This window comes from Brassica oleracea, chromosome C8, assembly GCF_000695525.1.
Source record: "Brassica oleracea var. oleracea cultivar TO1000 chromosome C8, BOL, whole genome shotgun sequence".
In the NCBI taxonomy this organism is placed as follows: domain Eukaryota; kingdom Viridiplantae; phylum Streptophyta; class Magnoliopsida; order Brassicales; family Brassicaceae; genus Brassica; species Brassica oleracea.
The window spans coordinates 18,420,912-18,436,378 of record NC_027755.1 but is presented as its reverse complement, the minus strand read 5'-3'; the positions used below and the strand labels follow the sequence as shown (position 1 = coordinate 18,436,378).

Sequence of the window (15,467 nt, the reverse complement as noted above, 5' to 3'; positions counted from 1 at the left end):
AATCAATTAAATTTTAATTTAAATGCACTATGATCAGAATAGTCAATGATATCCAAGCATGCATGATCGGTTTTAACAAAATGACAATCGGATGCATGGAAAAAAGTTGGTTCAAAATAATCCAAGTTTGATCTAATGATTTACTAATCTAATAGATGCTATCAGGTATGCATATAAGATCAGTATATAATTAAATCTTCACAAAATCAGTCTTCAAGAATGGTTTTAGATCAAGATTAATTTAACAAGCAACTATGTGATCAATGTTCAGTATATGATTTAATCATCACAAAATCCGGTTTTAAGGTTGGTATTAGATCAAGATAAATTTATATCATTTGTTCAAACTATAATGAACCGATTTCAAGGCCGGTTAAGATATAGATAAATTCTGACAAAAAATAATGTGATCAAATGATATCAAACCAGAATTTATTTTTATCTTATGACATATTAATTTAAATCAAGACTATAGGTTATAATATTTAAAATACTACCTAGTTAAAGATATGCATTTATTAAAATCAAATATGCATTTATAAAATCAGAAAAGTTTTTAAAATTTTATCAGTTATATACAAAAACAAACATCAATGGTCAAAGATATGCATTGATTAGGATTTATTTCGATTTTATTTGGTTTGACTGATTTTCAAAGAATCTGGCCGAATATGGCTCATGATGTTTTTGATTGTTTTGAATTTTGGATTTGCTGGTTGAGAAAACCAAGCAAGAAGGATTTAGGGGATTGATATGTATAATGGCCATCAAGATACATATTTAGATTTAAGGATTTTGATGGTGAGGTTTTTGATGGCCGGCTTATTCATCCTGCTAGAATAGCTGGTGATGCGGATTATCAAAGGGTTTGATTATGGGTTTTGATCCTTTAGACAATCTGGATTTAAGGTCGGATCAAATAGGAGAAAAAGGGAGAGCCGATTTAAAGGCTTATGATTTTATGATTTTCTCTAATATTTTTTTATGATTCAAATAGTTCTTAGAATCAAGATTCATATAGATCTTTAGATGATTAATAAGTTTTATAAGTACTTAGATCTTTAGAGATTTATAAGTTTTTAGGATTCAAATAATTTTAGAATCAAAATTCATATAGATCTTAGATTCAAGATTAATATTTGAGATAATTTTAGATCTATAGATTTTTATAAGTTTTAGGATTCATATAGATCCAAGATTCAGATATATGATGTTCTTAGATCTTTAGGTTTTGATTAGTTTACCTTTTACACCACAAGGATTCTGAATGGACCACCGTGAGAGAGATGGAGTGATCCGCGGATTGAGGTGGTTGAGAGAGAGGTGGAGGAGCTGGCCGGAAAACCGTGAGAGGGATAGATAGGCCTGGGCGTTCGGGTACCCGTTGGCATTCGGGTCGGGTTTTTCGGGTTTTCAGATTTTTGGGTTTATGCTTCTAGGCCCCATACTAAAATTTTATTAGTACGGGTCGGGTTCGGATAATAACACTTCGGATTCGGTTCAAAATTGTATTGCATCATAAAACCCATAAAGTAATCATATATCGTACGGATTCGGGTTATATCGGTTCGGTTCGGATATAACCAAAGTAAAAAACAAAAATTTTGAAGTAAAACATAAATAAAAACATCTAAATTAAATAAAAATTAATCTATCACATATAAAATAACAATAAAATGTTAAATCAAACATGAAAACAAACATCATTTGTAAACAATATGTATTGCCTTATAGAGAGTAGACTTTTATTTCAATGAACAAATTATAAAATACTTATTTATAACTAATTGTGTACTTAAAGCATTTATTAGAATTTTAATATTTATTATTATATATAATATTACCGCAAATATTGAATTTAATAATTAGAATACTTATATATATTTCAAAATATTTATATTGACTATTAATTTCGGATTTTTCGGGTTACCCGTTCGGGTTCGGTTAATAACACTTCGAGTTCGGATATTTTTTGTACCACCCTACAAGACCCGTTCGGGTATTTTTACGTTTCGGGTCGGATAACGGGTCGGGTTTTTCGGTTCGGATTCGGTTCAGATTTCGGGTTCCGAATTTTATGCCCAGGCCTAGGGATAAACCTGGCCGGCGGAGCAAGGCTGAGGGCCGGAAGAGATGGTCGAAAAAGAGATGATCGCCGGCGGATGGGATTGCTCAGGTGGAGAGAGTCTCGTGCTGATAACGTGTTAAGATTTGAGAGAAGATTTGTGAGAATGTGTTGTATATTTCTTATTGCTTACACCACTATATATAGTGGTTCATACAAGGTGGAGTCAAAGGGAGAATTGATTACAAAGATACTCTACATAATGACATGGTCAAACTCATAAAGACTAAGGTTGAATGGGTCTTCCATATGGCTGGATGTAAACCTCCAATGGACTCTAGTCTTGAACTTGTATGATCTAGGATATGGACTATCCACTTCATGATTCATAACACTCTCTATTTTAAAATGTTAGTTCCAATTATTTACAACTTCATGTTCAGAAAAAAAAAGTAATTATTTACAACTTTAGTTTATTAAAATTTGATTTGCCTCGGTAAATACAATTCGAATGATGTCACATTGGGTTCAACGAGCCCATCAGTTTCCAAAACATGTGGCCTCGGTCCAGTAAAACAAAAGAAGCAATCAAATACAATGGACTCGACGGCCTCGAAATGACAAAACTACCCTTCCCGCCTCCGTCTTCCTAAATCAACCCCACCACCGGCGAGTTTCTAAAAACCGGCAGATCCCCACCGTGACTCGCACTCTTCCGCCGCGGTTTCGCCTCCGCGAGCATCGTCATCACATCCCTAATCGACGGCCTATCCTTCGGAAGCTTCGCGGTACACAGAAGCGCGATCCTCAGCGCCAAAAGCATCTCCTCAATCACATGCCTACACTCTCCAGCAACACTCGGATCAAGCACCTCCTCCAACCCCTCCCCTCTCTTCACCTTCCTCCTGATCCACTCAACAACATCGATCGACTCCTCGAACGAAGGATCTATCGGCATCTTCCCAGTCACCAGCTCGAGCATCACCACGCCGAGACTGTATATATCACTCTTCTCATCAATCTTCAGCGCGTAACCGTACTCTGGAGCTATGTACCCGTACGATCCCGCCACCATGGAGACCGTCTCGTTCTTGTGCAGCATCATCTTCGCCAATCCGAAGTCGGCTATCCTCGCCTCGAGGCTCGAATCCAGCAATATGTTGTTCGATTTAATGTCTCTGTGGATGATCGGTGGGTAGCAGTCGTTGTGCAAGTAGTTGAGTCCCTGAACGACTCCAACGGCCACGTTGTAACGAGATAGCCAATCTCTTAACAAGAATTTGTTATCGTCTTTCGAATGTAACGCTGTGCCTAAGTTGCCGTTGGGCATGAACTCGTATACCATCATCACTTCTCTCTCGTTGTGAATGTAGCCGAGGATTTTAACAATGTTGCGGTGTCTAAGGTTACCTAGGAGGTTTACTTCTTTGAGTATGTCCTCGTTGTCTTCGTCTTGAATATTATGATGATGGTGGTCTTCGATGTCTGGTGATGGTGACCTCCAAAGTTTTTTAACCGCTACTGTTAGTAACGGACGTCTCATGACTTCTGCTTTGTAGACTATCCCCATGGCTCCCATTCCGATTATGTTTGCTTCTTTGATGTGTGATAAGATGTCTCCCGCTGTGAAGCATAGTCTCTGGAAGGCCACGAGTCTCCACGGCCATTCCTCTTGAGGCTGTTTGCAGAAGAGGTACTCTCTGGCGAAGTTGCTGTAAAGATCCCATCTTCTGTATACCCATCTCCCTGCCAAGAAGATCATTCCGAGAGACAAGATTACTGCTGTTCCGACTATGAACCCGAAGATCGCGTGATGCAAGTGGATTCTATTTCTCCCGGGGTTTGCTGACAAAGCTAGGCTCTTTGAGCAAGGAGGTAGAACTCCGCCGCATAAGTTATCGTTTCCCACGAGGTCGTTTGGGTTTATGGCTGCGAAGAGGCCGTTCGAAGGAACGGGGCCTGTGAGTTTGTTGTATGACACGTTCAGCATCTCCAGCGTTGGTGAGGCTCCCAAGCTCTGCGGTATGTTCCCGGTTAGAGAGTTGTGCGAGAGGTCGAGTATAGCCAACATGTGCATCCCGGCTAATGCCTGAGGGATCTCTCCTACCAAGTCGTTGCTCTTGAGGTTTAGACTCACTAGTTTCTCAAAGGAAGCGATCCTCTCCGGGATTTGGCCTGAGAAACAGTTGAAGGAGAGATCGAGGACGGACAAAGAAGGACGATCCTGAATCTGGTTGGGTATGTTTCCAGCGAAGCTGTTATGTGAGGCGATGAACGTTTGGAGGTTAGGACTTGAGAAAATGGAGTAAGGTAGGGATGAGAGATGGTTAAAGGATATGTCTATGAATGAAAGAGATTTGGACGATGTAATGTCATCTGGGACTTGACCGGTGAGGTTGTTTTTAGCTAGCTCTAGATGCTGAAGCATTGGTAAGTCACCCGAGCCAGCTGGTATTGTCCCGGAGATGAGATTTTTCTGGATTCGGACACGGACCAAAGTCGGACACGAGAAGATGTCCTCTGGAATCTGTCCTGAGAACGAGTTGTTGAAGAGAATGAGCTTGGTGAGGTTTCTGTAATAGCACAATCCGGATGGGATGTCGCCCGTTAGCTTGTTTGATGAGACGTCTAGCCATTTCAAAGGCGAGCTCTTGCCGAGATCCGGAGGTAAGGAGCCCACCAGAGAGTTCTGCCACAGCTCGAGAACCTCGAGGTGTGGCAACTCAGCGATCTTCGAGGGAATGGTTCCCGTGAGTTGATTCCTCATCAGATTCAGAAGCTGGAGACTCTTCAACTCAGCTACTTCCGTTGGTATGTCTCCTGTGATCTGGTTATCAGAGAGATCAAGAAACACCAGGGAAGTGATGTTACCGAGTTCTCGAGGGATCTTCCCATTGAGACGGTTCTGGTAGAGATAAACCGTTGTAAGCTCTTTCAGCTGTCCCAAGGAAGATGGAATCGGGCCGGTGAGGTTCCCGACAGCCAAATCTAGGTACTGAAGGTTTGTCAGCTTCCCAAACTCTTCTGGAATCTCACCTGTGAAGCCGTTGTAGCCAAGAATGATTGTCTCCAAGGAAGAGAGCTCACCGATCACTTTCGGTAGCTTCCCGCTCAAGTTATTCCCCGAAAGACCGAGGAACTTCAGCTTCTTGAGACTCTTGAAAGAAGAAGGCACGGAGCCTTCAAAGTAGCCTCCACGAAAGTCCAAAACCTCGAGCTTAGTCGCGTTGCCGAGATCTTCAGGGAGAAACCCGGAGAAATTGTTGCTCGAGGCGTTGACGTGTGTAAGACCACTGGCCATTCCTAGACCATAAGGGAAGGTTCCAAAGAAGCTGTTCACACTCACGTCGAAGACTTTCAAGGAAGTGAGGTTAGAGAGAGATTTAGGAAGAGGGCACTCGAATGCATTGTTGCTGAGATCAAGGACTTGCAGAGAAGGGAATCTCTGAATCTGATCTGAGATGTTTCCACTGAGATTCATGCTGGGGAGAAGAAGATTAGCTACAAAGCCATTTAGATCGCAGTGAACTCCGGTCCATCGACAATGAACGGACTCGGTAGCATTCTCAGGTCTCTTCCAATCTTTGAGATTGTTAGAAGGATCAAACAGGTCTGACTTAATGGCCAACAAGATCTGTTGTTCTTGAAGTGTTTCAGAAGAAACAAGAGAGGAAGCAATGTAACAGAAGAGAAAGAAAAGTTGAGGTATCGTCATTATTTTTCTCTTCTTCACTTTTTTGGCTAAGCTTATGGCATTTGGAAGCCAAATGGTGCAACTGAGATTGAAAGGTCCACAAGCGAAGAGTTGATAACAGGAGAGAGTGGAAACCAAAAGCTGGAAAACAATGATTAGTCAGAATCTTATTTTATTTTAATCTCTCTCAATTATTTTATCATGATTATGTTTCTTTTTCTATCGGTGAATTGTATACATATAATAGTTAGGTTTTGTGTATTTAACATATAAGAAAATAGATGATACGATTTATTTCGTATATGTGTTGCTGATCTGTATAGACATCAAACAATAAAGTGCTGCTGAAGGAGATTAAAATAATGATCGTGGGATCTTGGGTTTGCAAAGAGCTAATCATAAGACACTGAGTGACTTGTAAAGCTTTGTCCTCATTAGGGATTAGTGGGACAGTGAAACATGGCCAGAGAATGTGTCTCGCTTAGTGCTCTACTTTAGCTATTTTCATTTCTATTAATAGATCAGTAAAAATAAAACTGTCACCTTCTAGAAGTTAACTCCACATTACGTCTGAATTTGACACTAATGATGTTTTTTACATGTGTTTAATTTTCACAAACACATAAATGTTACTTTCATGGAACAATGCTGATAAATCATTTTTAAGTAAACGTGACGTACATTTTGATCATCTTAAATGTGTGAGTAAATGGATCATATCCGGTTGAATTTTATGATCATAAAGGCAGGGTCCTGTACATGGTCCGGTTGATTTTATGATCATAGAGTACACAGGTGTCGATCATGTTTACTACGGCCTTTCGATACTTCGAATATACATTCACGTTAGATGATACTCCTACTTTCTTTGTTGCTTCAATATCCATTTGTTGTTGATGGTTTTCTAAACATGTTTTGCTATGTATTGAATGTATTTACCATGCCTTAAATAACTGCAACACAATGCTTTTATCAAAATGTGGGACTTTTCTAAGAGATTAAAGACTGGTGTGTGATTGTTTCAAGAATCCGTTTAATCTTTCATTAGCCGGGAGAATGTTTTCTTAATTTCCGTATGCCGTCAAAAAAAATCACATGGTACGATATTAGTGTCTTGAGAGAATCTTCCCACGTTGTTAGACCATAATTAAAGACAAATAAGAAAGTTCACTGCCAAGTTGCAAATAGGAACGTCCCATAACACTTCCGTGCATGTTAACACAGTTATGCGCTTTAATTATTGCAAACATGTACATATATGTTTTACTAAACACAAACTTTATGATATATTTTGTACTTGGATTTAATTTTTGGTTTCTTTTTCTAAATTATATTCATTTGATCTTAAGGCATTTGAGGTCTATCATATATACATATATGGGGTTTTGCGTATGTCCGGTCAAGGAGCTTGATCAACTATACATGCATTTAGAGCTAAATGCAGACAAGTAAACGATCATTATCGACCGTGTAAAAGTATAATTTTTTTTTTTGTAATTGTGCAAGTTAGATGGACAGTAGCAATCGAATTAATTAGTTGCAATTTTTGTCCTGTGAAACATCCTCTATTATTCTAGGAAGAAAAGTAATTGCACAAACCTAACTTTACAATATGCCACTTAGGATTTCACATGCACCCATATGGGCCTTATTTATCATAATTACATTTTTAAAAAAATATGAAAATACTGAAAGGAATAACAACAATCCTAAACATGATATGATAGGTTTCATGGCATTATTAATATGTATTATCATGATGAGATCATAATTTAGAGAGAGGTAGGATGAAGCTGGAGTCCATGTGCTAAGAGCTTTCCAATTTTCTTCACTTTAGTTTACTTTTGTATGTGGTTTGGTTTTATTTTGATTTTCAGAAAATAACAAAAAAAAATTGTTTTAAGAAACAGAAATGACTGAATATATTTACTGAAATAATAAATGTTTTATATGTGAAATCATATTGAAACAGTTATCCTTTTAAGCAAAAAAAATAATCCATTTTCTTACAAATGTTATAAAAAAAACTTGTGTATATCAAGTAGACCATTCTATTTTGGTTTGGGAAAATCGAACCAAACCAAAGAGGACCAACATTCCAGTATCTAATTTAAATCGCCTAAACAAAGTGTAAGCCGGTTCCAGAGTAAGAAAGACAGAAAAAAAAAAGCCCAAGCAAAGTGGGTAACAAACACGAAAAGCCCAATTTCACAATAATAAAGCATTAAATCATTACACGTAATTACAGTTTAGTCCCTCTATTATTTTTCCGTTTCGAAATCTCCACGAGTAAAGTTCACTTTAATTAAAAAAAAAAAAAGATAGCCGTTGGAGAAGAAGAAGAAAAGACAGTAACGGCTATTTTTCCATCTGAGCTTATTATAGAAGCTTTCCTCATCCTTCCTCACTGACTAATTCGCTATTTCTCAAACACTTAAGCTTCATCACTTATCTCTCTTCTCTCAAACTCTCACATTCCTTGAGCAGAGAATCTCAGATCTGAAAAAAGATGAACGATCTAATGACGAAGTCCTTCACGAGCTACGTCGACCTAAAGAAAGCAGCGATGAAGGATCTAGAATCAGGTCCCGATCTCGAGATGTCGAACAAAACCGACGAGAACCTCTCCTCCTTCCTCGAAGAAGCCGAGAAAGTCAAATCGGAGATGGCTCTGATCGAGGCCGCGCTCTCTCGGATCTCGCGCTACAACGACGAGAGCAAATCCGCGCACAGATCCGAATCCGTGAAGTCTCTCCGCGACAAGATCTCCAACGAGATCGTCTCCGGTTTACGCAAAGCGAAATCGATTAAGGCCACGCTCGAGGAGATGGATAGAGCGAACCGGGAGATTAAACGGTTATCCGGAACAACTCCGGTTTACAGAAGCAGAGTGGCTGTAACCAACGGTTTAAGGAAAAAGCTAAAAGAAGTGATGATGGAGTTTCAGGAGCTGAGGCAAAGGATGATGAGCGAGTATAAAGAGACCGTTGAGAGACGGTACTTCACTGTGACTGGTGAGAGACCTGACGAGGAGATGATTGAGAAGATCGTTACCGATGGAGGTGAAGAGTTTCTAACTAGAGCCATTCAGGAGCATGGGAGAGGGAAGGTGTTGGAGACTGTTGTTGAGATTCAGGACAGGCACGACGCGGCCAAGGAGATTGAGAAGAGTTTGTTGGAGCTTCACCAGGTGTTTTTGGATATGGCTGTGATGGTTGAAGCGCAGGGGGAGCAGATGGATGAGATCGAGCATCATGTGATGAACGCGGGTCATTATGTTAAAGATGGGGCTAAGGAGCTTAAGACGGCGAAGAATCATCAGAGAAGCAGTAGGAAATGGATGTGTATTGGTGTTATTCTGTTGCTTTTGATCATTCTTGTTGTTGTCATCCCTATCATTACTAGTTTCACCTCTTCTTGAGAGTGACATGACTTAAGTGTTTGTTTTGTGTATCCAACTATTATTATGCAATGATGGATGTTTTTTATGACATATGATTGTGAAAATGACATATAATCTGGTTCTATGCACAAAACATTACTCAGTGTTGGTATATCATTGTGTTGCTCTTGATCATTCTTATTGTTGTAATCTATCTTATTAAAATAATATTACAAATAAAAAAGGATAATTCTCTTGAATAGACATTTTTTAAGTTTTTGTTACAAAAATAGATCTCACAAACTCAAAATGACCAAAATAACATTTTTTATTTTGAAAATTTTAAGAGAAAAAGACAAAAATAGCACTAAATCAAGTTTTTCTTCCCAAACTAGCACTCAAGGTCAAAAGTCACAAAAATAGCACTTAATGTTTTATCAAAAGTCACAAACTTAGGGTTTAAAGTTAAAGGGTGAGGTTTAGAATTTAGGGTTTAGGGTTTAGGGTTTAGAGTTTAGGGTTTAGGGTTTAGGGTTTAGAGTTTAGGGTTTAGGGTTTAGGGTTTAGAGTTTAGGGTTTAGGGTTTAGGGTTTAGAGTTTAGGGTTTAGGGTTTAGGGTTTAGAGTTTAGGGTTTAGGGTTTAGGGTTTAGAGTTTAGGGTTTAGGGTTTAGGGTTTAGAGTTTAGGGTTTAGGGTTTAGGGTTTAGAGTTTAGGGTTTAGGGTTTAGGGTTTAGAGTTTAGGGTTTAGGGTTTAGGGTTTAGAGTTTAGGGTTTAGAGTTTAAGGTTTAGGGTTTAGAGTTGAGAAATGAGGTTTTGGGGATAAGATTTTAAATTTTGAAAAATAAAAAAATTAAAATTTTCAATGGATAAACTTAGAAATGTGCTATTTTGGTCATTTTAGTTTTTGAGTGCTATTTTTGTGATATAAACTTAGAAATGTGCTATTTTGGAGATTTGCCCAAATTTTAATTTTAATTTTATTTTTTAAATCCTAAACCCCGTCCATTAACTTTAAACCTTAATGTCTAGATTAATTAACCCTAGGGGTATAAATGTATATTTACTTCTTTTGATAAAACATTTAAGTCTATTTTGGTCATTTTTATTTTTAAGGTCTATATTTGTGACAAAAAAATTTTTTAGGTCTATCATAGAGAATTTCTCAATAAAAAATAACCCTAAGAGTTATTACTTATTTACAAGTCCATGCCAATGAAATAAATAAGAAATTTAACATTAAATATTTTTACCTTTTTCTATGTTATTAAATCATTTCCTAAATCGATTATTAACTAAAACAACTACTTAATTACATTTTAATACAACTAAGAAACTGCACAATCTTAACTTTTATCATTTATTATATTTTTGTCAAATTAAACAACCATAAAACAATTTCAATATGATAAATGTTTGTACAAACCAAAATTTAACATGACAAATTTTAGTAAATAAAATAATTTTATTATACTTATCATCAATTTTTGATTCATAAAAGAAAATGTGATGATGCATGAATTATATTTTAAAAATGTGAATGATACAATTGAAGGTTTATGATGCAAAATAAAACTACACAATATAAACTATTAAATTATTTTGTTTAGAAATATCATATTAAATAATTATTTAATACATATAAATTTTGAAAATAAATATTATCATTTATACAAAATAAATATTTATTTATAAAAAATTTAAAATAAACACCCGCCTCTAGTTCTCATTATTACCAGTTTCACATCTTCTTGAGACATGACTTAGTGTTTGTTTAGCCTAAAAGGATGTCTTAATCCTTGCTGTGTATCCAACTATTATGCAATGATGAATGTTTACTTTATATGACTGGGAAAATGAATTATAATCTGGTTCTATGCACAAAACATTAGTAAATGGTAAAAGTTATTGTGAAACCAAGTATTGCTGCAAGTGATTGTTTATCTTCTTGTTCTTGAGTTTCCTGAAGGCAGAGGATTCGATCTGCCTCACTCTCTCACGGCTCACACCCATCGTTTCGCCAATCTCTTGCAACGTCTTCATCCTCCCATCTTCCATCCCAAATCTCCAACGTATCACCTGCTTCTCCCTTGTACTCAACGAGTCCAACACTTTGTCCAAGTCCTCCCTCATGAACTGCTTTATCAGAATATCCTCTGAAGTTTCCGCTTCAGGATCTGATATCACTTCCTGCATTCACATTTACTGTCTTAAGCAAAACAAGAAGAAGACTATATATACTATTTATGGTGTGTGTTATGTCAGGAGGAGGACAAACCGAAGGTTTGAGGTTTAGGTTGATTCCGATCTTCTGGTCTAACGACCTAGGAGGCTTAGGGGCGAGGAGAACCGCCATGAGCCGTTTCATCGATAGCCCTGTCGCCTGTGCAACTTCTTCATTCTTTGGTTGCTGACCTGTTTCACTGTACAGTTGCTTTCTTGCCTCTTTCACCCGGTATGTTGCTTCCACCATGTGAAACTGCCCAAATCATTGTATGATCAGGCAAGACCAGACTTTTGTTTAAAACATTTGGGGGATGAGACTACTTACAGGCAATCTTATCATCCTGGACTGATCAGAGAGAGACTTCCTCACTGCTTGCTTGATCCACCAATGCGCATAAGTTGAAAATTTAAAACCCTTTGTAGCATCAAACTTCTCTGCTCCCCTCACAAGCCCTCTGCATCCTTCCTGTGAACATTTTTCTATATTTATCACTTCTCTCAGTGCTGATGTAGTTAACTACAAAAGATAAGGATCTAAGAACTCGAACCTGGACAAGATCTTGGAGGTTCATCCCAGCTCCTTGATAGTTCTTGGCAATGGAAATGACGAGACGAATGTTGCTTTTAATCATTCTGTCCTTGCATTGTGTGCCGTGATTTATACGTTTCCTCAAAGTTTTTTGATCAACTCCAGCAGCAGAAGCCCATTGTCCAAAGGTTGGCTGATGGCCGCAACGCTCAGTCAGCTCTGCTTGAAGCCTTTCCAGCTTCAGAAGATCCTAAATGAGAGAAACCACAATAAATAAGAATTACACAAAAGAAGAAATAGGATTCTACCATCTATCACTAGTTTCATCACACTCTCAAACATTTTTTTAAAGATTGTCTAAACATTGTTTTCCACTAGAATCAAGAAACCTAAGAAGGAGGGAGTTTATATTTATCTAACTATTAGGCCTTAGGAGCTAGTTTAGAACCTGTATTCCTTCAGAGAGCTCGGTTTCTTCTCTGGCAGTGAGAAGCTTGGAACTGCTTGTTGTCATCCTTAGATAACGCAAAGGATCATTATGGTCAATCTCCTGTGAAGCAACACGTTTCTTTCTAGAGCTGGAACTAGTCTTCACAGAAGACTGCATACATGATGCAGTTTTCTCTAACCCTTTTGCCCTCCGAGCTTTCCTATCGGTTTGGCGTGTAGATCTCACAGCTGAACTCACTGAAATCTCCTCCTCCACCAGATCAACTTCTTTTTTATCTGATTCTAAATCATGAGAAGACTCTTTGTTACAATCAGGTGCAGGTGGTGATATGATTCTATCACTCACAACTCCAGTGTCTGAAACCGCTAGATGTCCCAATATGCCAGCACGTTCCTTCTCCGTAAACTGATCCCACTTGGACCGTTTCTCCCCGGCGGCCGTCGATGAGACTAGTACTTTCGTGTTGTAACTGTTTCTAAACAATGTGGCATCTTCTGCAACTTTGACAGCGGCTCTAGCAAGAGCCACTGCTTCAGCTGCTGCTGCAGCAACTACTGCTTCATCACTTGTGAGAAGTGTTTCAGCTTCTAAATACTTCGCCTAGAAATACAATGAAGTTGTCAATAATCTTGCTGAACCATTTGGCAAACATAATTAAATATAATGACCTCAGTGGAAGAACCAATGGTTCCTGTATAAGTCCATTGCCTGTCTGATACTCTTGGATTTGAATCAGTATCAAAAGAAGGTAGTCTAATCTTGGCCACATCAAGAACGGAAGTTAACAAGGGGGGTGAAGTGGATACTGCACATTGTGGTTGGAAGAAGACTGAACCCTTATTGTGTTTTGCTGCACATTTAAGATGACATCTTGAAAATTGATCCAAAAAAAAAAAAAAGTATCTTGAAAACGTGGCCGTTTTGTAATCTATAATCCCTACCAACTAGAAATTAGATTTGGCTACTGTTCAGACAGAGCTTGGTACAATCAGAACCATAGAGATAGAGACTAAACCTTACACCTTCCAAATCATGCCTACCTTAATGTTTTGGAAAGGTTCAATATTAACATGAGAATGTAAATGAGAGAGAATAGGAAGAGAATACTTACAGACAGAGTGAGAGGTTCTGAATTGGATAGAGAAAGAATCAGGAGGGCACTTGAACTGAGGAAGAAGACAAGAAGACATGCTCTTTTCAGGCTAAACTCGAAAGCTATGTCTGACCATTGAAGGCCGTTTAAGAGATTGCAGAGACAGGGGAAGGTGTGAGAAAACTGGTGATGGGGATGAAGACGAGGAATGGATAATGAGCTTGTCAAAGGGTTGACTCTGCTTCACCTTTGTTCATTAAACTTTCGGAGTTGTTTGGGCCTTAACTTACCCCGTTTGGTTATTAAACCTTCAGTGTGGGCCCAATCTCATAGGAATCATTACATAGTATTTTGATTTCTAGTCAAATTTTAACATTATTGTTACAAAATGTTGAAGATATAAGGAATAAGCTAGATTTTGACCCGCTCTATAAAAGCGCGAGATAGTTTTTTGGTTTTAAAGTAACAACAGTTTTTTTATTAGAATTTTAACATTTGATTTTAGATGCCTTTAACTTTTTCTGTGAATAGAATTTATTAAATCATATGTTAAAATAACAATTATATAAACTCATACATTTAATCAATATATATATATATATATATATATATGTACTTATATGTCTGTCGGAGCGGATTGGATATTTGGCTCATAAAATTAATATTTGTGATTTGTTTCGTTTTTAACGGATATTGATTTTTTAGTATTTGCTTTGCTGTAAAACCTTACGGATATCCGAATTTTTCGGATCGGATCAAATTTAACGGATAAAATTTCCAGCCTTATGCATCTCCATGGTGATAGTAGACTTGTTCCTATGTATCTCCATGGTCATGGATTTTCAGTTATTTATATGAGTCTTTTCCTAACATATTGGATCATGAATTGTTGTCATTTTCTTATTGCTTAATCAGAAGAAAACTATATCCACTAACAAAGTGTTCACAAGTGCCCCACAATTACTAAAATGCAAAGCATTTTTCAAAACGTTCTAACAATGAGTCACATGGGCATTCGCAAACGTGGACCACACTTCATGAGACTACGGTCCCAAAAACAACGTCTACAGTTAGAATAATTTAATGAGAACAGTGGCAAAGAAGAGAGAGAGCAAGAGAACGTAGTTTAGGTATCAAATGGTGGGCAGGGCCGGCTGAGTATATAGGGCGGTAAGTGCGACCACCCCGGAACCCATACCAATTTTTTGCTTTTTAAAAAAAAAAATTATGTTCAAATTACATATATAATAGTATATTAAAATAAATATAGTGTAATAAACATATAACTATATAAAATAATTTAACTTCTTACAAATTTTAAATAAAAAATAAATTTATTTTTTATTTTAATTTATTTTCTAAAAAAAAGAATAGTTAAAGGGTTCCAAAAAATATTTTTGCTCTAAAAAATTAATAAATAGGGTCCAAATTTTTGTTTTTGCACTAGGGCCAATCATAGCTTTGAGCCGGCCCTGATGGTGGGACGACAGCGAGATGAATATAAGAAGAGCACCGAAGCACATGTAGATGAATTTTTATCAATATTACTGAACAACAAGGGGAAGAAGGTAGAGATGACCACAATTCTTTATATCTTTTTAATCAAACAAACGTTTTGGCTTTGGTATATGTTGTTATTCTGATTTTCCAAAACAGAGTGTTTTTTCTTTTCTCTTTTGCTGACTTGCATATGAATGGATAAACTAACTGAAGATGTAAGATGTCCGCCCTGAAGTAGTCGCTGGCGTAGTTGCTGAAGCAGACGTCGTAGTGAGTGGTGAAGACCATGTGGAGTCAAGGTGCTGAGCTGGAGTCGTGTAGACTTGGAGAGCAAATGAGTATCTTGGAGATATGGAAAGAAGAATAAACTTGAGGAGCAAGTTTATGACTTAAAGAAAGAGGAATAAGTGCATTCCAAGAAAAGGAAAGTTGCACTTATTGTTATGGAAGATGTCTACATGTTGCCTTGGAGACTAGGGTTTCGGGAACATGGAGAATAACTATAAGATAGCTATGGGGTCGTCTGTA

The 15,467-nt window shown here is 37.5% G+C and overlaps 3 protein-coding genes across 3 annotated transcripts; 1 reads left to right on the top strand and 2 right to left on the bottom strand.

The window, feature by feature from the left end:
- Positions 1-2,535: 2,535 nt before the first annotated feature.
- LOC106312737 (leucine-rich repeat receptor-like protein kinase PXL1) lies at positions 2,536-6,076 on the bottom strand. The gene has a single exon (XM_013750360.1). It carries the CDS (start codon positions 5,778-5,780, stop codon positions 2,715-2,717), a length of 3,066 nt encoding a protein of 1,021 aa, XP_013605814.1. The 5' UTR covers positions 5,781-6,076; the 3' UTR covers positions 2,536-2,714.
- Positions 6,077-8,036: 1,960 nt separating this feature from the next.
- Positions 8,037-9,252, top strand: LOC106309893 (syntaxin-related protein KNOLLE-like). Its single transcript, XM_013747040.1, has one exon. The coding sequence runs from the start codon at positions 8,269-8,271 to the stop codon at positions 9,178-9,180; it is 912 nt and encodes a 303-aa protein (XP_013602494.1). The 5' UTR covers positions 8,037-8,268; the 3' UTR covers positions 9,181-9,252.
- Positions 9,253-10,957: 1,705 nt separating this feature from the next.
- On the bottom strand, positions 10,958-13,699 carry LOC106312695 (RNA polymerase sigma factor sigB-like). Its single transcript, XM_013750309.1, has 7 exons — positions 13,458-13,699; positions 13,015-13,196; positions 12,344-12,946; positions 11,915-12,145; positions 11,692-11,832; positions 11,419-11,619; positions 10,958-11,330 (listed from the first exon to the last, which is right to left on the bottom strand). Exons 1-7 carry the CDS (start codon positions 13,534-13,536, stop codon positions 11,046-11,048), a joined length of 1,722 nt encoding a protein of 573 aa, XP_013605763.1. The 5' UTR covers positions 13,537-13,699; the 3' UTR covers positions 10,958-11,045.
- Positions 13,700-15,467: the final 1,768 nt, after the last annotated feature.